At 41.8% G+C, this 26,918-nt stretch overlaps 1 protein-coding gene across 3 annotated transcripts; it reads right to left on the reverse strand.

Annotated features, from left to right (window-relative positions):
• Positions 1-192: 192 nt before the first annotated feature.
• On the reverse strand, positions 193-26,706 carry kif5c (kinesin family member 5C). 3 transcript variants are annotated; one of them, XM_010879936.3, is made up of 27 exons: positions 26,551-26,706; positions 26,247-26,382; positions 18,012-18,099; positions 17,840-17,913; positions 16,380-16,484; positions 15,541-15,589; positions 15,394-15,449; positions 15,169-15,256; positions 14,928-15,052; positions 14,626-14,730; positions 14,237-14,385; positions 13,628-13,776; positions 10,750-10,925; positions 10,186-10,254; positions 9,389-9,595; positions 8,996-9,142; positions 8,724-8,912; positions 8,393-8,510; positions 8,240-8,316; positions 8,014-8,123; positions 7,774-7,875; positions 7,148-7,208; positions 6,977-7,048; positions 5,820-5,924; positions 4,882-5,098; positions 3,342-3,518; positions 193-2,589 (listed from the first exon to the last, which is right to left on the reverse strand). In XM_010879936.3, the coding sequence occupies exons 2-26, from the start codon at positions 26,370-26,372 to the stop codon at positions 3,349-3,351; spliced, it is 2,934 nt and encodes a 977-aa protein (XP_010878238.1). In that variant the 5' UTR covers positions 26,373-26,382; positions 26,551-26,706; the 3' UTR covers positions 193-2,589; positions 3,342-3,348. The 3 variants fall into 3 exon arrangements, with proteins under 3 accessions (XP_010878238.1, XP_010878239.1, XP_019910683.1); XM_010879937.3 differs by having other exon boundaries at positions 193-2,592; XM_020055124.2 differs by lacking the exon at positions 26,551-26,706 and having other exon boundaries at positions 26,247-26,541.
• Positions 26,707-26,918: the final 212 nt, after the last annotated feature.

Below are 26,918 nucleotides of genomic sequence, written 5' to 3' on the forward strand. Positions count from 1 at the left end.
CAAGTGGATATGGAAAGCATGCGTCCGCTAATGTAATGATCCAAATCAACTTGCACAAATTGTTCATTGTAAATCGTACACTATTGTTTCAGAATTTCCAGCACAAAAACATATGGAATAAGATTCTGTCTGAAACAAAGCGTTATGTCTAGGGCTAGGTCCGATATTATTATTTAAATAAGGAGACTATTGTGCGTAACAATCTGTCTTTATTTGATTGAATCTTGACAAGAAATTGCTTCTAACACCATGCAGGCATCATCACCAACACCATTTTGGCGAACAGAACAGTGTAATAGCCTATTAGGTACAGTACAGAGAAACAGTACATCTTGTGATTAACATACTTTTCCACTGTAATTGAGGAAAGAAAATACATGACTTAGGCTATAACTGATTTTCCTTGTTTCTTGTACCACTTTCAGACAGGGTTAGACACTCCAGAAGTAAGAAACAGAGAGAGAAATGATTGAGATTAAATAAAAACAAAACAGGAAATGTCATGATCTGGAATTTGACAAAAGCCACCAGTCATCATTCAGTATCATCATAATGTATTTTAATGACGGCTCATTCATATTTTCAAATCAGGTAGGCTACATAAATTGATGAAGTACTTTCACCAGTATGTGAGGTGAATGAGTGCCATTCCCTGTTCAGATAAATCTGAATACAAACACATTTTACACCAGCATAATGTCTGATATATGCCCTCTACTTTATCACTTCATACAAAGTTCAACAAAACACTTAACTCTGGCTTTGTGAACTAGAATAAAAAATGCTGTCATTATGAACAGAACACTTAATTTGATACATATGAGAGAGCAGATATCAACAAAGCACTTGATGCGACATGAGAGCAGATATCTACGAAAACACTAGTGATTATCACTTAGCAGCACCATTAATACAAGTTGACACGGGACAAAGGAGGAAGCAGTATATTTCACATACTAATGATAATGTGGTAACAATCACAACCCTTAATCATTTGTAAACCAGTCTGATTGTGATTTTTTTGTTCCAAAGAAAGACTATACTTGAAATCCCTGATAAACCCTTAGTTTAATACTGCATTCCATACTAGACAGACACTGCAAGACTTACCGATTGACATATCAGCATTGTGCTTGTGGAATAAACCAATCACACATCATATCAACTTCAGAAATGTATAGGTGTTCAGTTATCTTTTTGTCCATGTTTCTTAAAGTAAGAATTCTGCAGATGCTATTATACAGAGAGACGTACAGGTGCAATCAGGTTTAACTTTCTTGCTCAAAGACAGAACAGATTTTTCATCGTCATATCAGGGATTCCAGCCAGAAACCTTTTTGTCTACTGATAAGATGTTCTAACAAATACACTCCCTGACATAAGACTCTCTTTTAAATAACCTGGCATGTAAGACAGTCTAGTCTAAATCAGCAAAACAAAATCATGTGAAGAAAGCAATATAATAACCTCAGTCTATTGGTTCTAATTCTTCACATTTCTTTCTCTATATTTTCCTAAGATGTATAACAGCTCTGTTTTGCTTTCTTAGCAGCTGATTTTTGTATTTTGATTTGACCTGCATGTGACACACATTTAAAGATTCAGATGCCCTGGAAACTAAAAGGTAACAAAATATTTACAGGTTTAAAATCCTGGTTTAACATTCTTTGAACCAATGCTTAGACAGTTGTTACCGTCCTGTAGCTTGATTATGATTAAGACATATTCGATACATACATAGTCTACATTGTCTATGTCTACAATGAGATACCATTGTGCTTCTCAAACTTGTAAACAGAATAGATTGCTAAAGTCTGACTCTAGACTGTCCCAGTCACGTCAGCAAATGCTCTAATGACTACTATCAATGTTGAATAAATAAAATGTTAAAATAAATGGAAGATATTTTCATCACAGTTGTGCAAATAATAATAAAACCAACAGAATTCTGTATAAAAATAAAGTGCTACGTTCAAAACACTAACAACTACTATTAAAGTGATCTGAAAAACACTATGTGGGATCTAAAACACTGCAATACTAACATTGTTTTGTACATGTTTTACACCTTCTGTAACCTTTCGATTGTTTCTGAGGGCATAGTCCTCAAACAGAAACTAACCCACGTGGAACCAAACAGCCATATTTAATGTCAACCTCCAAACCGACTGTTTCACGAGACAACGCTGAATGAGCATGAGAGATCTTGCCCTCAAAAACATACATTAAGGAGCTCAGAAACAAGACAGGCTGACAAACCAACAGACAGACAGAGCACCAGAAAAGGAAGCAGAGTGTGAGAGATTCAAGGAGTGAGATAGATAAGCACTTGTTCAGCATTAAGGAGCCTCTCATTCCTCTTGGTCATGTGGATACGAGACCTCAATAAGTATATTGGGCTTACAGAGTGTGTTTGTTTGGAAATGAGGAGACTAGAGTTCCAATAAAGGCAGAGTGGTGAGAAGAGGTCTGGTCCCAGTGGTTAGAAAGAGAGATTGATATGTCTCAGACAGCCTGGGAGTGTGGTCCAATCCAAAAGAGAGATAACAGTGGTTCTGTGGAGCCATTTGGAAAATGCAGCTTCCCCTGCTGCTATGACAAACAGAGAGACACTCATAAATAACATAATATTTGTGATGTATTTGCAGTAACATGAGGTCATAAAAGGGACAATTTTTTAATTATGTGCTGCCACCTTGTGGAAGAAAGGTGAACATTAGGTTTGGCATGTAATGTCTTGTACCCATTTTTAGAATGAATCCTGTGCATCTGAACTAGCGTTAAGCGAGACCTTTAGCTTTAAGTATAAACCTCAAAAGTCTTCAGAGGGCTGATTAAAGCCTGAATTAAACTATTTGAAACGTCATTCATTAATGGCTGTTTTGTTGGCTATCATTATTAACCTTCTCATTAACCGAACACAAAACCAATTTGCCCAGTGTGATTTATTCCTGCTAAACGCGTGACACAAAGACAGAATGGACACAGCTGGGCTCAGGGCTCGACTATAGACATTTCTTCTAAGATGTGATTTGTCTGAATCAAGCTTTCAAGAGGTGTATTGTTTCAATCCGGCTGTGAATAACCTGTAAGGAATGGCTGTAAGGTTTAAAATAGAGCAGTGTGGGAAATAAACTTTGCCAAACTTAGAAAGACAAATACAGCCTATTCAGAGAGAAGTCCACCACTAAGCTTTCTGGAGGAGTGACAAAGCCATCACACTGAGCACTAAAACCATAAAAAATCCTCCAAAATGGATTCAGCATTTTTTTCCAGAAATGAACAAATAAGAATAAATCAACATCTAAAAGTGACCGAAATCCCTCACGTCCCGGGCTAACCTGGGTTTTACTTGTTGCGTGGCGGCTGCGGCTGCTGGCGGTGGGCTGAGGGAGAGGCCGGGTGCCGGTGGTGGTGAGGGCTGGACACCCCCCCGCCACCGCGGACAGAACCCCCACGGATGGAGTGTCCCGCCGGGGCTGAGGGGTGCTGCTGATGTCCCGCACGGATTGGCTTAGCTACGGAGAGGTTAGACATTCATTCAGACATTGATCCATGTCCCCTATAACAGAATGCGACCAATGAATACAGAGACGGCCCAGCTGAATTTGGCCCAACCGGTAATTCGTTTTCACTGAATGCGGTCCGAAACACAAAGCTCCTAGTGAGTCGTCCTGCAGGGGCCTGTAGGGACTAGTAGACCCATCAGTGGTGTTTCTACAATATTTTATATGGGATGGCAGGAGGGTGGCAAGTTGAAATTAAAGGGTGACATATCAATCTTTTGTTGGTTATGTCCACTTTATTTATAGCAACCCAGCTACTGAAAACGGACAGTGTAATGTCTTGCTAATAAATTTCATACATGTTCTACACTTTGATGTTTATGTGCTCAAAGTTTGATAGGAGTATTTCGAGCGTGCAAAATCTCTATGAGTGTTTGGGAGTTCCCCAAAGTATCATATAAGCAACTTACAAACTGAAGGAAAAGTTGCAGTATTTTACTTTAACACATTGTTTATATTATTCTGCCAAGTGCCGAAGCATAAATCAATGTGTCCTGAAAATGAATGCCTTATATTGTTTGAAATACACAAACACTAAATATAGGCTACTGAGGTTATAGAGTAGCAATTTAATATACTATATACTATACACATTACAACGGTTAATCACATATGACCAAACATCACATTTTGTTGATGTTATAGAGATGTCCAGAGATGCATAATTTAGAATTATTGTAAATTAAACATTTAATTATCCATAGCAAGCTACATCAGCATTGTTCAATGCCGCTTTGCTGGCTATCAGGACAATCATTACATAGCAACGATAGCAAGCTACTTCATCTGCAAATTTGCTTGCTTGCAAACTTTATCAATAACATTGACGATTGCATTACATTAGCTAGTAGACGACCTCCGACACATTTTAACTGTAATAAATGGCTGCTGTTAACGTAAGATTAATTTACAAGAGGACATTTTGGATCGTATGTTTAGTAAACATGTGGAGCAGTACCTTCTTTCATTACTGCTAGGCTAGTCTAGTGAGACCCTGACTGCTCAGTTGCTATGACTATCATGGACCAACGGCTGCTGTTTTCACCGGAAGGGAGTGAGGCACGGTGACAGGAGCAGGCGGACTCCGGGACTCAACCATTTTACAGGGAAGGGGGGACTCAGATATTGGAATGGGTTACCATAGAGATTAACATGAAAGTAGAAATAATACAATACTATTCAATAAAACTAAATATGAATATATTATAGCAGACACTCCTTACAACTGGGGTGGCAAGACATTTTTATGGTGGCACCACCCCAGTGGTTTTGCCAGTGCTCCCCACATCGTCTGCCGTGTGTCATTGTCTCTCACCTATCTGAGCAGAGTGGCCCCTCCTGGAGGCGTTCTTGGAGCACACTGCCTCTTTGATGCGGTCAACCTCCTGTTGGTAGCGTTTGCGATCCCTCATGGCGCTCTCCTTGGCCTCCCTTAGGGCTGCTTCCAACGCCTTAACCCGCTCAGCTGTAGCCCGTAAGCGCTTCTCCATCTTAGGTAGCTCACAGCGAAGGTCAGCATTATCACACACCAACTGGAGAGAAGAGGGGGAGAATGTAATGCTTTGGTGCGTGTGTGTGGAGGGGTGGGTGTGCTGGCACGGTAAAAACAACAACAGTGGATTCAAGGAAACCAGCTTATGTTAAATAAACCTCCATGCCATTTGAGCAACTGCACAATCCCATCTCAGCTGGCCGCCTTACAATAAAACATGGAACAAATGTTTCAATCCAGATAACATCGTTCAGGGTTTGCTGAGTTAACAAATGTTACAAAAACTAGCTCAATTTCCTGTCCATCTGAAAACCACCCAACTCACAAAAAAGACTGACTAAGCAAAATATATCTTGTATGCAAGTGAATGAAGACATTCATTTGTATTTTGACTGAACTGAACGTGTTCTTATTCATGTAGCTCAATATGGGCAAAGTGTAGCTCATTGTCTTGTCCTTCTAAAGTCCACACGACTCACAGAATAACACTGATTGAGTTATTGGTTTCAGCCTCTGGCTATCAGTGCGTGTTTGCATTATTGATATTCAGATGCTTAGGACGTGTTCTCATTGCATTTGTAGATGCCTGTTGTTCATGGCCTGGAGATTGTAGGCCTACATAAAACAAAAGCTAAGAGGCTAGCAAAACACTGCTCAAATCCTGCGCTCATAGGCAGAAGTGAAGTGAAGCCTTGAATGTCAGTGCATAACAACCTTTGAATTATTCAAATAATACAGTTGTGTGGGTGTGTGTGTCTTACCTGTTTGTGGACCTTGGTGAGCTGCTCCAGGTTGTTCTCCAGGAACGTGATCCTCTGTCTCTGAGCCAGGCTCCCCCCAGCTTCATCGTTTTCCATCTCCCCACTCTGATTGGACACAAAAAGGTACTTCACGAAATAACTTTGGCACATTTGTTGTGGAACATAGGCCATTAACAACGTCCTTCAAAATGATTTCCTGTACGTAATGAATAAATGCCCACCTTCCCATATGGAATTTATACTAATCAAGGAAACAACAACCCATTAACACAGTAACAACTACAACCAACTGCAAGGAAACAACAACCCATTAACACAGTAACAACTACTACCAACTGCAAGGAAACAACAACCCATTAACACAGTAACAACTACTACCAACTGCAAGAAAACAACAACCCATTAACACAGTAACAACTACTACCAACTGCAAGGAAACAACAACCCATTAACACAGTAACAACTACTACCAACTGCAAGGAAACAACAACCCATTAACACACTAACAACTACTACCAACTGCAAGGAAACAACAACCCATTAACACAGTAACAACTACTACCAACTGCAAGGAAACAACAACCCATTAACACACTAACAACTACTACCAACTGCAAGGAAACAACAACCCATTAACACAGTAACAACTACTACCAACTGCAAGGAAACAACAACCCATTAACACAGTAACAACTACTACCAACTGCAAGGAAACAACAACCCATTAACACACTAACAACTACTACCAACTGCAAGGAAACAACAACCCATTAACACAGTAACAACTACTACCAACTGCCTTTTAATTAATTAATAACAGTATTATGCACTAAATGTTTAATGCTGTGGACCAGAGTAATGCCTCTAGTCTCATCTCAGCATGGACACACCTCAGTGGTTGATTACATTACATTCTACCTAGCGTTGGAAAGTGCTTCCCAAATTCTACTTATTTCGAGCTTTGCTTTTCCAGGCCTTCCACACTGATAAGGCTCACACATATAATGGCAACACCCCTGCTAGTTCTTAACACAAAGAGGGTATGATAAGGCGTACAGTAAGCCAATAACGTCTGAAGATGTGACAGTTTGATATTGACAACATTCCAGCTGAGGGTTAAGGAGCAACTTTCCCCAGCCTATCCTTCTAGTACTTACCACACCGACACGTGCGTTGAGCTCTTCGATGAAGAGCCTGCGTAGGTTGTGTAGTGTCTGTAGTTCCTTGGCCTAGTGGATGGGACAGGCTCACATTGTCAATGAGTTAAACGCCAACCAGCAGCTGAGGCTTGTGTAAAACACAACAGTAACGTGACCACACCCACTCACCACAGTTTCCTCCAGACCTTTCAGGTCCTCCTTGGCCTGCTTTCTCTTCTCATGCATTAAGCTACAGCAGAGAGACCAGACAGTGTTCCGGGTTTTACTATTAACATGGTGATATAAGCCTGGTAATGCATGAATGGAAGAACAGAGCAGCGCTGTGGTAGATAATGTAATATACATATGAATGGGAGAACATAGCTCTGTGGTAGATAATGTAATACACGCATAAATGGAAGAACAGAGCAGCGCTGTGGTAGATAATGTAATATACACATGAATGGGAGAACTTAGCGCTGTGGTAGATAATGTAATACAGGCATAAACGGAAGAACAGAGCAGTGCTGTAGTAGATAATATAGTACACACATGAACAGAAGAACAGAGCAGCGCTGTGTTAGGTAATGTATTACACACACGAATGGAAGAACGTAGCAATGCTGTTGTGGCTAATGTAGTACAGCAATGAACAGAGGTAGGTAATGTAGTACACACAAACAGAACAACAGAGGAGCGCTGTGGCAGATAATGTAGTACAGACATTAACCGGAAAAACAGCAGTGCTGCGGTAGTCCAGACATTAACAGAATAGCAGCACTGTGGTAGATAATGTTGCAAACCACTGGACTCACACTAGCTTCTGCAGCTTCTCTTCTTTCTCCTGCTCCTCAGCCTTTAGTTTGTCATAGTCAGACTGCATCTTCCTGTGTTCCAGCTGCAGGCCCTGGTTTAGACTGTTGGAAGAGGACACTGGTCACTGTACAGGCCAGCTATAACTTCATACAGTTTCTACATAATCCCCTGGAACTGAATGTTGGCTGAAATGGGATAGAAAAAGACACGCAACCCAAAAAAAATCAGAAGTCTCTTACTCTTTGAGCTCATCTAAGATCCTCTGTTTGTGGTCGATCTCATCCCGCAGGCGAGATAGTTGCTTCTGATGGACCTCTCTGTGATTTTCCATCTGTTCTTCCAGCGTCTTCTACAGGATGTGGACGTAAATACAGGGTCAAAGTTCAAATTCTATTGACTCAACTTTCACAGGAATCTGACAATTTAGTTGGGGGGATGGGAGGGGAGGATGAGGGACAGCTTGACCTTCATCTCCACAGCGTCCTGCAGTTTGGTCAGGTGCTCCTTCTGCTTATCCATCACGTGCACCTCTTTCATTTTCTCTGCAAGGGACAAAACCCAAGACATTAGTTTGTTTTGTCGAAAGCTACAGATTGCCTTGTTGTCTGGGTTTCTCACCTTGTGCACGTAGCGCATGGAGCTCCTCCATTAGGGAGTCCTGGCTCTCCTCCAGTTGTCTCTTCTTCTGCTCAATGTTCTGCATGTAGTCTGTCAGAGACTTGATCTTAGCCTGGAGCTGCATGGAGAACACACACACACACAAATAATCAGGCAGGGAGAGGTTAGTATCAGGGCGAGTACTGACACCACCTCACTTACTAACCAAGTTCAATAAACGGATTAGTAAACCTGAAGAAAGAGTTGGACTTTTGCCGGACAATGTGAATGGAGTTCCCTTTATTTTCCTATTCTTCAGGGATAAAGGCAATGACATCCACTTCCTGGTTACCTGAGAGATGAGTAACTGACAGGAGGCCAGCTCCTTCTCATTGGCCTGCGTCTTGCGGGAGGTGTCCGTCAAGGAGCTTTCCAGGTGCCTGCTGCGGTTCACCAGGGACTTGACCTCTGACTTCATCTTGCTGACGTACAGACGTGCCATGGTGAACTCCTCCTCGATCACCTCATTCACCTCGGTCATCTGATGAGCAGAAAGACATCCGGACTGACTGTTTGCGTCTGGGCGAGCGCAAACCAGGGAATCGTTTTTTAGCGTGTTCTTACCGCCTTGAGATCGCTGGTGCCGATAACACTGCCGATCTCGCTGAGGTCTCGGAGCAGAAGGCCGAGGATCTCTGCCGCTCTCTTCTTGTGGTGACTGCTGAGCTCCTGCAGAGAGCACAGCTCCCTCTGCACGCCCTCCAGAGTGGTCTGAAACACACACACGCGCATTTTACCATCACAGTCCGGTCACGGTGTAGGTTATGTTTGGAAAAGTCCACAGGAGAACCAGAGGACCGGTCTACATTTGAATGTTTCCTCCCTTCTACCCAGGAGACAACTCCAGGGACATCTGGCTGGGTTAAAGCCTTATGGTGTTCAAACACAGAGACCCATGAGATCAGCTGAGTGTCAGCGTGAGTCACAGTCCCGGAGACACATCCCTGGGCGACTCACGCTCTTTTGGTTGAGTTCCTCACTGAGCTGGCGGTTGAAGCGGTTCTTATTCTCCACTTCCTGGCTTTTGTGGTCGTAGTTAACAGCTAGCTCCTCAAGGGCCTGAAGCACCTCCTTCACCTCCTCTTTGGCGGCCTCGTTCTCCCTCTGCAGACGGGACAGATCCTCTTGCAGTTTTTCGCCGTCTCTGCGGGTTGAGGCCAGCAGCTGCAGGGAAGGGAAAGCAAGAAAATAACACACACACACACACACTTTCCAATATACCTCTAGAACCTCAGAATATTTTAGCCTCTGGTATAAGGAGAAGTATTCTAAATCCACATCCCAAAAACGAAAGCACTAATACACTTTACAGGAGAACAAGATGACAGAATTGCCTGTCAAACCCTTGACTATTTGCTAAGGGCATAATAGACGCGTAACCATGGAAACATCTTTGTCATTCAAATCACTTTCAGTAACTGCAGCTCTTTTCAGGTAATTGCCGCTTTAAAAGCCATTAGAAAAATAACACTCTTATCAGGCATGCAGCTGACAATGACTTCCTGTACTACAGAATTGTGTGTGCAATGTGCATTACTAAAATCCCAACCAGATTTATATCTAACACAGATCAAAATCTCCACCACTAGATGGCACTAAATACAAGCCAACGTCATGCCCTCAACGAGCGTAAAGTGTTCGCCTGTGCACGACACATTCAATCGAACAAATTCCTAAAATATGATCAAGATATACCATGTCAGTCTGAGAGTCTAAGTAATGTAGATGTGTTGTGAAGGGCTGGATGAGATCACCTCATCTTGATCCATCATCTGATCCTTGAACTTCTCAGCCAGCTGACTGTGTTGGTTGATCTCATCGTCCTGAGACAGCAGGAAAAAACAATGAGGTGTTTTTCAAAACTGAAATGATGCATTCACATTAGGATTGACCGCGAGTCTTAAGGGTGACTGCTAGCAAATGTAGCACTATGCTGGTGGCACAGCGAGAGGTATACACGCCTATCTGTTTATTTTCCCCACAGTTAATAGGCCAGACATTTATGACTTAGCCTAATCACACCTCATTATGTAAATGGTTGGGTGATTAAGTCAAACTTAACATAATACCACAGAATGATGCATGTATGTGATTGTATAGCATTTGCATATGATTAGAGCCATCTTGTAGTTCATTAGTCATACAAAGCTGTCCTAGCTTCATCAACCACAGCCCTTTCTAGTTATCCAGCACAACTCATCCCTGGTGAGTCATATGCGAACAGGACAACCCCTCCCCCGGTGAGTCATCATGCTGCATTCATGTGCTCTGGGAAGTATTGGGATCCGTGGAAGTCCAGCCTGGCCAGTATCGCCCACCTTGTCATCCAGCTGCTGGTACAGGTCAGTGATGAGCTCCTCGTATCGGCTCTTCTCTTCCTCCAGTAGAGGGACTAGGGGCGGGGCCATCGTGTCGATCACGAGCGTTGCCGTGGCATCACTGCTGCTCTTCTTCTCCTTACTGCTCAGCTGCTCGGTCACTGGAACTGCCTCACCTGGAAGGATGGAGGGGTCAGACTGACGGGCCCTAAAAAACAACTTTTAGCCATTTATGGAGACACTCTTATTACAATCAGTACATCAATGGGAGTAGTTGCACAAAACAAACGGAAGGGAAGTGTTCTTAGTTTGAAGGAGAACAGCATCCGCTGTATATTTGTGACTATAGTCATGTCATTACTCAGCTACCTGCTCCGGGCATTCCTTCCTTGCCAGCCTAAAACTCAAGGACCTGCTTTCCCCAGAGCAGTTCCAAAGTGAAATAGATGAACACGTTCTTGAGACATTCAGATGTTTCTAGTCGATTTCAAAAGTTGTGTTGTTATGTAATTAGCATATTGTGTTGCTACACATATCACAACACGCCACACATGCCTGCACCCACACCCACACCCACACCCACACCACTGCTGGTTGTTTGCTGTTGTATTTGTGCTGTTGTTGAGGTTTTCAGTTTGTGTTGTCTGTTTAGTACATTTTTATTAGACTTCCACACCATAGGCCTTGTACCCCTTGCCAGGTTGAGAGTGTAAATCATATTTTTTTCCTAATGTGACTTCCCTGGTTAAATGAATAAAAATGAAATCTATCCAATATCCACAACGAGGTCCAGCACCCACCCCTGACAGAGTCGTTTCCACAGCAGACAGGGATTTTGGGACGTGAATAATGTGAGAGGTGATGAGGCTGTTACCCGCCGGCGGACCCCAGGCGAGCAGCTTAGCCCCCGACAGAGCCGACCAACAGAACACAACCACACCCAGAGATAATCCTCTCACAGCAGAAAGGGAACGGGAGGGGATGAGTCTGAGTCCTGGGGACTCTCCAGCAGACCCGTGATGAGGCAGGGAGACAAGAGAAACCCAGAGATAGGAGGAGAGGGGAGGTAGAGTTATCATTAGGAGCCTGTCAGCACGGCGGCGTCTTCAAGGACCGTCTGGGCGTTTGTAGCTGGGATCTGAATGTGTTATCTTGGTCGGAGCTCACACTGAGACACAGCGGAATGACACTTTCAGGCAGAAATGATAGGTAACCGTGGAAACAGCCAGTCCGCAACACCAGCTAAAACTCTCATCTGGTGGGGGTCAAAGCTGGAATACAGAGATATTCCGATGCTATAAAAACGGTGTACACCATTTGTTTATGAGCTGTCGCTTGCATTATTTAGCAGTGCAAATTGGAGAGTTGTGTATGTCCATGTATGTTTCATTTATAGCAATCACAGTCTGCATCTCATGAATGAATACAAAAGTACATTAGTAGGCATTGCACCGCAGGATGCGGTAGGCGCAGGAAGTTGCAAAAAGAGCATCTGAATGCATTTCATGATGAACAAGACTAAATAAGGCCGTTTGTTTGATTTAAAGTCTCGATTCGGGTCAGTCAAAACAGAACGCAGCTCAAACTGAGATGACAAATTGCCTGTTTTCCAAAATCCCAATGTTATTAACCAGTGTATTTATTCTGACATGAGTTTTAAAACAAAGCTAGCAATGGAGAACTAAGCTGTAAGTAAATAAACAAAATGGAAGCGAGTAATGAGTGAAAGGATGAGTGGTTTTGGAAAACATCCTATCCTCGTCCCCCTCCCACCCTATTAGTGAAGCCTGTCTGTTCAGAGGTTCTTAAAAGGGATGATGCAACCCTGGGCCGCCTTCATTTGCTCTGCCTTCCTTTTCTTTCTGTGTTTATTTTCCATTCCCTAATTTCATGATATCTTTCATCCATCTATGACCTTACTTTGTGCAGTGACTCAGAACAGGCTCTGGAGAATTGAACATTGCAGCATGTCTTCCTCCTTGGCTTCTGCACCAGGCTCCAGCCACACCGGTAGTGAGACAGACAAGGCTCGAACCTAGACTTGGGTGGACAGCTTGGCACTACAAATGTGCCTTAGACTATTGTGTCACCCGGGAGACTCCTTCTGAAAGGGTTTCAGTAATAACAATATTGGTTCAACATACCCCAGAACCTAATGATTGCCTAATATCAGTAAAGACCTTCACACCCACATTCTGAAGCATCTCTCTAATGGCTTGTTTACATGACGCTACATTTCCCGAGACACACTGTATCAAACAAGACCCCAGACACTATATCATTTTCATGTGTAAACTTGCCGATATCTATAGCTCAAGAAGCCATTAATTACGAGTTAGTGGGAGCCACCTTTTTCGATAGAGCCCTTCTGGAGTTTTGAAGACAATTCGCAGGGAAATCACTAGATTCTCCTGCAACTGACGGCCACAATCCTGTGTTGTATGTCTCGAACATGCTGGTGTAAATTCAAATGTTATGGAAATGAATATGCAAACTAAGATAAGACTACTATATCTAGAGCTTTATTCTCTCACCCGTAATGGAAACAAGCCCTAAAAGCTGCTTCAGAAAGTGTAATCACACCTCAGAAGAAATGCCAGTGGGTTTGTGTAAATGAGTATACTCATTTGAATATTCTGTGTGTGCCCTGAAGTTAAGACGTGCTTATCAGCATTCTAGTCTCATTTGACCATAACCGCAACAGCTGCTCTGCTTTCTAAAGTATTTGTAAATGTCCACTCTCTCAACATCTAATCTGCTGCCAGCCTATAACATCGCTCCTTTGTTCTTTCTTTCTGTGTATCTGTCCCAGTCTGTCTATATGCCTCTTTCTTTTTATTCGACTATCTCTCACTCCTTTAATGGCTTTCCTTGTTACCTTTTCTCCAGCGTTTGAGCTCGGTCTCCAGTTTCTGGATCATGTATTTTAGGCCTTTGGTCTTTTCCTTCTCCTTCTCGTACTTCTTCTTCCACTCCTCAGCGGTCAGCTCTTGGTTAACTGACACAGTGTTCTTTATGGTCTTAGCTCTGCAGCATGGAGGGAGAGATTAACATTAGTTTAGAATAAACAGAAATTGAATGAGCAAGTGAATTGTTTATGAAAGAGGGAATATATGTCAGTTTTATTACAGTAGTTGTCTGTACTGTATATCTTAATTGTGTTTTTCGTACACTGAACCAATGCCAAATAGATTTATTTATCAACCTTGATGTTGTCTGTCAGTCAATCATTGCAGCTGTTCTTCCAAGACTCATTAAAATCTCTATTTGAACTATGACCCATGAGGACACATACTTACACACGGGTAGTTAAATGACAATTGCACGTTGACTAGAAGAGATACACAGACCATACTCCGACACATTTACACCACACCCCTCAGAGACCCAGCAGTACCAGAATGTGCGCTGGCTCGGACGGCGGAGTACAAGCTCTGACCCGGACATTGCGATGTGTACAGTGGGTTTCTGTGTTCTTAGTGCTGACCTTTGTCCGAACATGAGTGTGGACTTGGTCTCGGCCTCATTATAGACAGACGGCGAGCAGCAGATGATGATGGTGGTCCTGCAGTTTCCCCCCAGAGAGTCCTGCAGGATACGGGTCATCTTACTGTCTCTGTAGGGGACGTGGCTTTTCTACCGGACCATCGGAGGAGACAAAAACAGACGCTTTACTAATGACACGTGTACTCTGTCCAATCAAAACGTGTTTTGCATCGTTTATCGGCACGTCATGAATGCAAAAACCTTATTGATAAAATAATGAAATCATTGAAGTTTGTGATGTAAAGGATTGGGAAGAAGGTGAAAGTTAGGAAAGAGCTGTAGACAGGGAAAGAAATAAAAACAAAGAGAAAGAAAGAAAAAGACACTCACTGTTCCCTCAGCCAGAGCTGATATGACGTTCCCCAGGGCAGAAAGGGACTTGTTAATGTTCTTGGCCTCGTCCAACACAGAGCCCTCTGCCCCAGTTTTACTGACCTGAAAACAAGAAGGAATATCAGTTAAAACCCTCCCGCTATGTTTCCCATCAGTACACTGTGTAGAGAGAATCTTTTACTGACGATATATTTGACAGAGAAATGGGAAAAGAGGGAGACGAGAGAGGAAGGAAAGACCAGGTGAGATGAACAGAGGGATATGAGAGAGAGATTGAAAGGAGGGAAGACCACTCTTACTTTCTCACTACCAGCCAGATCAACCAGGTAGAGTTTTCCTGACAACTTCAGCTCTGTCTCCACGTTCTCCTGCTTAATGTTGATCAGGAAGATGCTGTGACTGCGAGAACTGTGCTCATTCATGTCTGCGTGGATAGATAGCAATACAGCATGTAGGTAGAATCTCAGAGAATCAGTGCTGGATATCAATAGGTAGTTCTTGTTTTAGGAGGAATGTATTAGGAGGAAGAGAAGCACATACTTGTAACAGCAACATGACGATTGGACTTTCCCTCATCAATGACATCCATAACCTCTTCTGGACTGGACACAAAGCGTTCCGTACAGCCCTGTGTGTGAAAACAAGAATGAACATTGTTATGCAATGACAAGAAATGTTGAATGTGCTTGGTGACAGATTGCAACAATATTATAACCAATCGAACTACTAGTGTTTAAAGCTCTAGCAAATAGATAGGACACCCACCTTAACATAGGGCACCTTGTTCTTGTCCTCGTGCACTGCCAGGTTAGTCTTTGACACTTAAAAGAGAAGAAAAAAAACTGAAATATGAAACAGCATTTCTCAGGTCACTTATCAGAAATTCTTAAAACTAAAAAAGTATGAACTCACCATCCAGTAAGTCTCGAATTTTGTCTAGGTATATTTCAAAGTAGGAGACCTACAGAGATAAAATATTACACATTGACAGAGCATATAAACAAACAACTCATAAATAGGATTGGTTAGGATAGGTTATTATTGGATGAGCATCCCACTGCTTGCTTGCCTCTGAAGCTGAGCAGGGTCAGTCCTGGTCTTTCCCTTAAATGGAGACCAGATTTGTTGGAAGTGGTTTTTGAGGGCCACCATGAGGCGCTCTTTACTCTGGTCTAAAGATCAAACCCAATGCCCCAGTGCAGTGAAAGGGACATTCCCCCCGTCTTTCAGACGTGACATTAAATGGGTGTCCTGAATCTGTGATCATTAAAGACTCTATATGTCTCCATATCACTATTCTAACGCAGTAGCACATGGCCTCCTCGGCTGTGACATTTACACTGAAATGACAGGAGCAAGGGAGCCAGGACCCATAGAGCCATCAGCTGGAGGTGTCACTGTTGTGACCATATGGTGAATATAGGCCAGCCCAGCAGAACAGGCACCTCAGCAGACGCCTCTGTGGGTCCTGCCACTAACACAGCAATAAGAACTGGGTTGACCCTCAGCAACCACAGGAGCTGCTCCACTCACATGTTGGGTTGCTTTCAGTAGGACTGTAATAAAACGCTATAAAATATGACATTTTAGTTCATATCCAATCTATTGATAAATCATGCCATATCAAATTGACCTAATTACCTTTTGATTTTCAGTTAAGTTAAGCTTAACTGGATGGATAATGAGAGCCTACTATCGCTGGGTTCAAATGGGACCGTCAGTACAGTCCATAGTGTGTCCCCAGCTGTTACCTTGATGTGGAACTCCAGGTTTTCATCCATGGAGTAGATGTGGTCAAAGATGTCCCTGGCAATGCGAGGAATGATGCCCATCAGATGGGAGTCATGGAGCTTACCCTGAGAAAGATTCATAACTTAGTTAAACGCATATAGTCAATTCCCAAATCACAAACAACACCGACATACTGGGATTTACCAGCCATTTAAAGAGCCGAACGGCTAAATGGAACCTAAAACTATAACCCAAAGGTTATTTGTCTACCACATAACAAATGGCATTGAAGGTCTATCATAGCGATCCTCACACAGGGCAAAATCATTGACCCTGTTTTCATAAGACCTGTGTCCTCAAACACATATGAAATATATATGAGACCTTCAGGGGTTTTCATTACACCCTTCTTGGCCAGCCTGCATAACGTCATGACTTTAGCCCCCTCATCCCCATCGACCATTTAATTCAGTGTAATCCCTTCTCATCCAGCCCAAAAGCAATAAAAAAGAAATTGACTGAGCAACACAAATGCTACGAGCCTCAGGGCTGAGCTGTCATTCAAACTGTAATATGATTCTAGGTAGACAAGGATGAGGATGAGTATAATAGCATTATGAAGCACAAACCAAGGAAAGTTTTACATTCTTGTCAGCCAGGCCGAGCTACAGTGGCATGGAAGACAATCACCCTGCACAATCAACCGCCGAGAAAACTTGTGGATTTGAATTATGAATAAATGTTTTCAGATTTTATCCCTACATTTGCTGAAGCCGCTCGCGACTGTTTCCAGGGCAACGGCAGCAGCTGAATAGGTGGACTACACTGTACGTGTAACGGCATGGTGGCACATCGTGTGAACCGTGGCGGAGAAGCATGGCGCTGCTATTTTAGCATGCTGTCTGGCCTGGTCAGTCTGGCTAAATGAAGGTGTATCAGGAAGGAAGACGGAGCGGGAGAGAATGCCTGCTGGGAATGTATCCCTCTGAGGAGAAGCAATAATTGCATTCAATTAACACAAGCTTAACATGAAGTCTGTCGTTTTCGTTGTTTATTGGGTCTGCATGCAGCCTGCTTGACTCATCTATTAAATGAAGAAAACACGTTACAGATACAGCTTCACATGTGCCTGCGACTGAAATCTCAAATGGCTCAATAATTGCTGCCCAATTCCAATCCACCTGTGTCTGCTCTGTGTCTGCTGCATGCATTTTCTCTCTCTCTCGCTCTCTATTAAATCATCTAAAACCTGCTTTAGAAATCATGTTAGGATTACGACTGAAGGAAACAGCTTAAGCTCCAGTCACTGCCAGCTCGGTCAATTGGTCACAAGACCAAACAAAGATGATGCTGGCCAGGCAGTGAGGTCAAAAGTTTGCCATGCTTCTAATCTGTCCCTCTGCCTCCTCTCATTTTCAGAATAATCTTCTTGGTTCTGGCACTAACCCCAGCGAGAAATCAAAATGTTATTGGGGCTTACCTCCATGGTGTGGGTCTTTCCTGATGAGGTCTGGCCATAGGCAAAGATGGTTCCATTGTACCCGCCCAGCACATCTACAAAACGCAGACACTGGCTATAACTCTTTCAAAATACAAGTTGATCTGACACACTGAGGATGATGATGAAGATGACTGTAGGGCAGAGCATTTACCTTTGACAATCTGCTTGGCACAGGCATCGTAGACCTGCTCCTGGGCTGTGTTGGGTGGCAAGACACGGTCAAACACATACGGCTTGCCCTGCGAGGAGAAAAGTACAAAACTGTCAAGAGGAATTTTGTGAAGATAGTAAGTCAAGAAAAACTGTCATCAGACATTTATTTGACAGACAGCTGTATCTGACAATAAGACAAGGTGACAAAACAGAGTCACTATGACACCAAGCAAGATGCCCTGACTCTGGGGTTGTCTAGATACCTTGTTAATGTTTTGTGTTTTATAACGTTTTATGTTTTCTGGGAATCCCAAGAAAACCGACCATTTTGGCTGCTGCAGCCAATGGAGATCCAAACAAAAATACTTGTTACCAACTCCCCTCCAGTTCTGAGTTTGAGACAGGGCGCTGCTAATCTAAACTCAGATAAGGTGTCCTATTACAATAATACCTCTGTCTAATTTTCAAATAGTATAGGACAGGTCACCTTTATTATCCTTTCACTTTGTGCTTTGATGTTATTATGTTACCTAGGAGACAGAGATAATCAAAATCATCATATACATGAATGGATCAATGTAGTTGCAATTACAGATGGAGTTTGAGACTTTAAATAAACAAGATCAATGGTATAACAATGTCATTGAAACACTGGAACTGCTGCCATTCTGCAGTATTTCTGTTCAGCCTAATCATCTTAGGGTGAGTTGTCTCCAGTCCTCCAACATCTAATTGTCAACACATGATAAAAATCTGAAGGGGACTGAGGATCTGTCACCTCCCCCAATTAAAGTCCTGAATTTGGGCACATAGGTACATCTCATCATGAGGAATCAATGTGCCTAAAGGAGACACAAGGTCAGCCATAATAGATTTTCTGCCATTTAGATTAGAAAAGTTAAAAGCTACACTGCTACTGAATGGGTGATCTGCATGAAACTTGTTATATGACCAAAGGTCTCTCAATAAAATATTTTCCAGACAAGTACTTAAAACCACAAGAGTGCTAGTGACCAGAAAACATTTAGGTAGGTTTTATCTGGCACATACAGTACAGCGATAGAAGCCAGTCAAGAATAATAGCATTGCAACAATATTTGGCAGACAAGTTGCAAAACTGTCATCACTGACTCAATGAATATAGGCAGGCCATGCAATTTCTCAAATATTGAAATATTGCCATGGTCAAAGGGGCAAATGATCAGAATATCATTAGAGATTAACTTGGTAGGTTCCAGCCTTCCATAAAGATTTGAACCTTGGTCTGGTTTGGTTTAAACAATGTGGGTGTGTGGTAACACATCATGCCAATATTAAAAGACTGATCTGAGGCTCTCAAAAGTAAGAATATAAATTATTGGAGGCGGTGGCATTATGGTTTGGGGCTGCTTTACTGCCTCTGGACCTGTCCAACATGCCATCACCGAGTCAATCATGAATTCCATATTGTTTGAGAGATTTCTAGAGGAAAATGTGAGGCTGCCTATCAAACAGATGAAACTGAAACAAACATAGATCTTGCAACAGGACAACACAAGAAAAGCTACAACAGAATAGAGGGTTATGGAATGTCCAAGTCAATGCCCAGATCTCAATCTCATCAAAATGTAGAATGCCCGCAAGCACAGTGGCGTTTCTAGAACATTTTCAGGATACATTGATGTATGCTTCTGCACTTGGCAGAAATATATAAACAATGTGTCAATGTAACATAATGCATCTTTTCCTTCAATTTGTAAGTTACGTACAGTGGACATAAAAAGTCTACACACCCCTGTTAAAATGCCAGGTTTTTTTGATGTAAAAGAATGAGACAAAGATTAATCATGTCAGAACATTTTCCACTTTTAATGTGAATTATAATGTGAACAATTCAATTGAAAAACAAAAACCTTACAATAACCTGGTTGTATAAGTCTGCACACACTCTCATAACTGGGATTGTGACTGTGTTCAGAATTAACCAATCACATTTAAACTCATGTTAAATAGAAGTCATTACACACCTGCCATCATTTAAAGTGACTCTGATTAATCACAAGTTTAGGACCAGAGCACCATGGTCCGCAGAGAGCTTCCAAAGCATCAGAGGGATCTCAATGTTGAAAGATATTAGTCAGGAGAAGGGTACAAAATAATTTCCAAAGCATTAGATATACAGAAGAACACAGTGAAGACAGTCATCATCAAGTGGAGAAAATATGGCATGACAGAGACATTACCAAGAACTGGACGTCCCTCCCAAATTGCTGAAAACACAAGAAGAAAACTGGTCAGGGATATTCTTCATATGAATGGGCTATGGGGTAGGGTGGCAAGACGGAAGCCTTTTATTACAAAGAAAAACATCCAAGCCCGGCTGAAGTTTGCAAAAACAAACAACAAGAACCCCAAAAGCACATGGGAAAATGTGTTATGGTCCATAATTCCAAAAGGTATGTTTGGTGCAAAAACAACACTGCACATCACCCAAAGAACACCATACCCACAGTGAAGCATGGTGGTGGCAGCATCATGCTTAGGGGCTGTTTTTCTTCAGCTGGAACCGGGGCCTTAGTCAGGGTGGAGGGAATTATGAACAGTTCCAAATATCAGGACATTTTGGAACAAAACCTTCAGGTGTCCGTTAGAAAGCTGAAGATGAAGAGGATGTTCACTTTTCAGCACGACAAAGACCCAAAGCACACACCCAAATCCACAAAAGCATGCCTTCACCAGAAGAAGATTAATGTTTTGCAATGTCCCAGCCAGAGTCCAGACCTGAATCCAATTGAACATCTGTGGGGTGATCTGAAGAGGGCTGTGCACAGGAGATTTGGAGCACTTTTGCAAAGAATAGTGGGCAGATTTTGGCACGTCAAGATGTGCCATGCTAATAGACTCCTATCCAAAAAGACTGAGTGCTGTAATAAAATCAAAAGGTGCTTCAACAAAGTATTAGTTAAAGGGTGTGCACACTTATGCAACAAGGTTATTGTGAGTTTTTTATTTTTCCCCCTCAAAGATTTCAGTTTGTTTTTCAATTGAATTGTTCACGTTATAGGTCACATTAAAGGTGGACAAGTTTCTGACATGATTTATCTTTGTCTCATTCTTTTACATCACAAGAACTTGGCATTTTAACAGGGGTGTGTAGACTTTTTTATATCCACTGTATGATATTTATTAGCAAGACCTTACACTGTCCGTTTTCAGTAGCTGGATTTCTATAAATAAAGCTGACATAACCAACAATAAAATGATATGCCACCCTTCAATTTCAACTTGCCACCTTTCTGCCACACCATGTAAAATATTCTAGAAATGCCACTGCATTAAAACTCTTGAACCTGACATTGTTGAAGGAGTACTGTAAACAGTGGGACTGGGAGGTAAAAATTCCTCCCAGTCAATGTAATAGACCAGTGTATCTCAACCCTGCTCCTGGATGCCCCCTGCCCTGCATGTTTGAGATCATTCCCTGCTCTAACATACCTGATGTAGCTCATGAAGGCCTTGATAATGAGCTGATCATTTGAATCAGGTGTGACAGATCAGAGAGAGACCAAAAACATTCAGGGCAGGGGGGCACCCAGGAGCAGGGTTGGGAAACAATGTAATAGACTGAAAGACAGTTACAAGAAACAGCTATATGAAGTCATTTTTGACAAAGCCACTATTGAAGCTACAGGTGCACTTATTTCTTCTGCAATATGAACATGTCATTTCTGTTGATTTTTGATTAATTCATTATTGCAGAATACAATCTCTGATGTAATTTGTTGAATGAGATTACCTTTATCTGTCAATAGTGTTTAAAGTACATATCCACTTGTCAAAAATGTTAAAAGAGAACTGTCCAGTGAGTGTACTTATTTTTTCAAATGACTGAAAGTGTTTACATGGTTTTAAAATTAGTGTGAACTGGAGTATGAAGGAAAGGACAATCAGGAATCAATCAATAAAAAACAGACAAGGGACAATGACAATCAGGTCCAGAGAAAAGAAAGACACCATACATAACATTATGTGCTACATCCACCCATGTGTCTGTGTGGGCCAATGTGATTCAAATCAATGAGGCTATTAAAAGGCTTGCTTTATGTGCGGCTTTCATGGTTCGGGACCAATTTTCTGACAATTTCTTTTCCAGGTCTTTGAATCACAGACAGGGGGGTCGAGGACCACAACAGCGGAAGAGAGGGAGAGCTGTCGCTCCATCAAGGAGCTGGTCGCCACGGAAACTGTATCCCACAGGGAGAGGCATGCGTTGATTGGATGTTGGCCTGCTCCAGGTGTCCATCAGCGAATGGAGAAGCATGGAAAATATTTCGCTGTTGAGTGATACGAGTTCTCTCATAGTGCTTTCATGTTATGAGCCAGTCATGTCACTAACCGCTTCAAAAAATACAAATAATAATGGATTCCATCCGTGTGTTGTCCAAACTGACTTATGAGTTTTACCTCAGCCAAGTTGGGAAAACAAATGAAAAAGAAGTTGAAAACACCTACAATGTGTCAGCAGACATTCTTTATATCTCACAAGCTCAATAAATGCACTTACATTGACACACACAAAACATACATGCTCTAAATGCCATATTCGACCTCTCAATAATTGATGTGTTGTCCCAACGGAAAACCAAGGCCTTTCCTCTGCTGGAGTGCATGATGTTTCCATTCCAGACAAAGGATTCAGTTCAGGCATTATTAAATCAACATGTTCCCATTTCACATCACTATGGTGGGGACTGACTAGAAACATCCACAGTAGAAATTACTTTGCTTCCCTTTGTTCCCTAGGCAGAGTAGAGGCAACCTAACCCTGAAGCAAACCTGATGCTCCAAAGAGAGCAAGAGTGTGTATGACTGTGACCGTGTGAAGAAGACAACCTGTGCAAGATTTACATCTGGATGTGTGACCATGCATACATTCCCCTTTGATATGGATTGTTGATGTATTTGAGAGTGTGCATGCATGTCACTGTTTGTTATTGGTGATGAAGACTTCAGCCAGTGACCTCCTCCCCCCATCAGTCATCTCTAATGACCTCCATAATTCATCGTCATGGAGACAAAATACCCAGGAGACTATGCTGTAACGCCTTCCTCTGGACATTGTCCTATCGTAAGGAAAATAAACTAAACTAAAATGTTGCAATATCAAAATACATTCCTTCAACACATACTGGCAAGAATAGAAAAGAAGTCCTCTAGAGCAGTAGTTCCTACAATATAATATACTATACATTAACTGCATCATCATGGACCTGTTAAAACAGTGTTCAAAATAAACCACAAGCAGAGCAGCACCATATCTGTACATTAACATGGTGACAACGGCTATCACTATTTGTATATAAAATTATATTTTAGCTAATGTGAAAATGCACAACCGAAATGTTTCATGGGCTATGTTCAAACATGAGACTTAAGTGTCTCAACTGAAGCCTGTCATTGCAATTGTGAGAGCATTGGGCCTTCACCGGAGCCATGCGTTTACCCCACCCCCAACAAACAAAATGGTATTGAGAGGTTGGCCTAAACCTGAACAAAGATCCTATCTGGGCAACATGCTGATAAATATCTTTGTGAATGGTGACAATCAGCAAAGACAATCACAGGACTGTGCTTTTTCAAAAAGCTAATTTTCCAGACCATTTAATCCTCACTCTAATTGACAGTCCCAAAAGATACTGAACCCAGATGAGCCCTGTATGCGCATCAGAATAAAAATATATATTTATTCCAGAATGCATAAACTCTGTATCAGAAAATCATTCATGTTTTATTTTATTTTGCTATTTAATTTGCCACCAATGTAAGGCTGCTTGCAGCATTGTAATTATGTACAAGCTTCTCACTGTTGAGCAATTACACTGTTGTATTGAAGGATACAAAATTCTAATGACGCTTAAAATCAATACTTCTCAATATTCAGGCAAACAGGATCAAAAGCAATTGGCATGGACTTATATATATGTCGACACTGCAAGTAAACATGTAGTATACATATATATATATATATATATATATATACACACATTAATATATGCATATAATAATTAATTTATATATATATATATATATATATATATATAAATTCAGAAAGAAAATGTGTGATGTTGTGTGTTACCTAACACTTGCCCCTCCCCCCTTCACAAACCATACACGCATTCATTTTCCTCCGTCTGGTCTGGCCATATGCAATCATACCCCCACTGCTTCCCCACCCCCTGGGCTAAAATAAACATTGATGCTCGGGGATGTGAGGGCACAAAGACTACTTCTCTGGGATGAAAACTGATTCATTATTTATCAGCTCGTAATGAGGGAGGTTTTGTTAAATGCAGTTTCAGTAGGTCTATAATATATGTGCATGTTAGGATACTGTGTCCACAGACCCATCGTGTGGTTTATTCATTGGATACGCCGGGCTCGAAGCCTGTGATGACTAACGCAGAACTTGGCCCAATATCAGAGAACGTTCAAACCTGAAGGACAAAATGTTCACAGATGAGTAAAGCTTCAAAATGTATGAATGCATACAAGACCATAGGTCACTAACACAGAGATCAAAGAACCAACATTGGTGAAACACACATCACCAGCCTTATCAACTTCCTACCCTTTCCTCTGGGCACCTGTTAATTAACGCAGCACGTAAGGAATTGTGACTGGGCTTCCATTTCCACAATGTAGGACTAGTCATCTGTCTCTCCAGTCAGGTAATGAACACAACATCACAGGCGTTTTACTGGCATCGTCTTCCAGCCTAAGAGATTAGTGGTCCTGTGCTGACTCTGAGGTGTCCATATTCCCACCAGGCTGAAGAGGAGGGGTAAAGCTGGGATGCTGCTAACACAGGCTTTCAAATGTGTTTAATGTCAAGGACGTTCGAATACGATGAGCTCCTGGACCAGAACCCCCCACTACTGAAAAAACATTCGGCCATGAATACCACTTGTAATCCTGCTATTACACAAAATATAGCCATTTTAAAACATATTTCCTACTGTTAAACACATTTTGCAATGACATGTCAGGTTCACATGCTCTCTGTGGTGTCAAAAAGTTAGGGTTAGCGGCTTGCCCATCTGCTGCGAGAAGAATAGATGGAAAATGTAAAAAAATAATAACCTTGTCTGTGGATGTCAGTTTGAAAACCTTGATTCAAGCACATGGGAGAGAAGAACTGAGTTTGAAATTGGTATGCAAACTTTGTAAACATGACAACCTGAGAGAATTCAGGCAACAGCAAATGTGTACCTGCTCAAATCCCAAGAATATCGTTCCAGCACTAATTGGGAATTTAAACATGCACACAAACAGCAGGAAGGCAGACAAAGGCAAATAAAGCATACACACTATTCACACACTCTCTCTAGTTCGATGTACACGGTAGATTTTCAGCTTCTTCACATCCTCCGCTCATTCACCATTGCCAGTGAGAGTCCTTATTTACGCTACTTAAACTCAGCCAGCAGTTTTGACCGCCATTTTCTCTTTTGCTGTCCCCTCCCAGGCAGGATATGGGTTTTCTATAACAATGACTGTTTGGACAATGATGAGGTCTTCATGGGTTTAGACTGGCCAAACTAAGACAAACTGGACTGTTTTCCATGAGTTCAATTCAAATGCACTTTGACTGGCCTAATTTCTTGGGGCGTAAAGTAGTACCTCAAATAGAATCAGACCTTTATTTAGTGTGGCAACAAAGGAGAAAGGTAGACTCTCTTCATTCTGATTTCAAACATAACAGTAGGACATAGTTCCATTGATTGTCGATTAAATATTTTATGACTAGACAAAAATGAATGAGATTAAGGGAAAGGAAGCTACTGTTAAGTAATTACTGTTATTTACTGTTATGTCAATCACTATTTAGTGAATTATGATGTTTAGATAAACATGTAATACATATTGTTCAATTTGTAGACTCAAAATCGTAATTGTCCAGCTACAGTAGATTGATCTAGTAGACTCGGTTGTGACCCATCCATACACAATTTGGATAAAGATGTTTCCAAAGCAGTGTTCTGGACTTGGAAGAAACATGTAATCCTGTTAACCATTTTAATATTCCTATTTAAAGCATCTTCGTTGACATTTAATTAAACAATACCCATCCATGCTCATACTATTTTCAAATTATGTTGTGAGACTGAATTGTGAGTGTATTTAAGCACCTGTCCAATATGGCTTTGTTGGTACCAAGACAAACGGTCTTCTGATAAATGTAAGATTAACTCACCGTTATTACCACGGTGTCTTCGCCTTTGAATTTCGGAATGTATTTGTCTCCTCGGGTGGTTTCCGATTCATTCAAAGGCCTGAATCTGCACATCACTTTTACACCACACTCAGCAGCATCCGCCATCTCCACAGCACTAGGTTAGATTCAACAAGATAACTCAAATAACTTTAACGAGTTTAGTTATCGCTAGGTTTACATCTGAGTTCTTTGATGAGCTGACATTAACCACTAATTTCCATTGTAATTCGCGAAAAATAAATATCGAGCGTTCCAGGCAATTAAACAAATGGTAGAAGTTTACCTGTTAAAAACAAAAACATAGGATATTGGCAACTCGTCTGATATAGCTTCAAAGCATCAATTTCAGTGCAAGTTACCCAGCCCGTGTTCAAATATTTGCTTCAGACTTTCAGTATTCCCGTATACACCCACGCGACTTGCATCAGCACCAAGCTCTTCGCGCTGATGCCGACAATCACCTAGACTAGGTCCACCCACAGGTCCACCCAAGTGATGGAAGCCGATGTTGCAGCCTATCACGTGCTCACATTCCCGAACATGACAATACTGGAAGCAGTAGACAAATTACATGGATTAAAGATATAAAACAAGTTATTCCATAGGATTATTTTATGACTTCGCAGGAGTAGGGAAGTGTTTATTCGCCTC

This window comes from Esox lucius, chromosome 16, assembly GCF_011004845.1.
Source record: "Esox lucius isolate fEsoLuc1 chromosome 16, fEsoLuc1.pri, whole genome shotgun sequence".
NCBI lineage: Eukaryota > Metazoa > Chordata > Actinopteri > Esociformes > Esocidae > Esox > Esox lucius.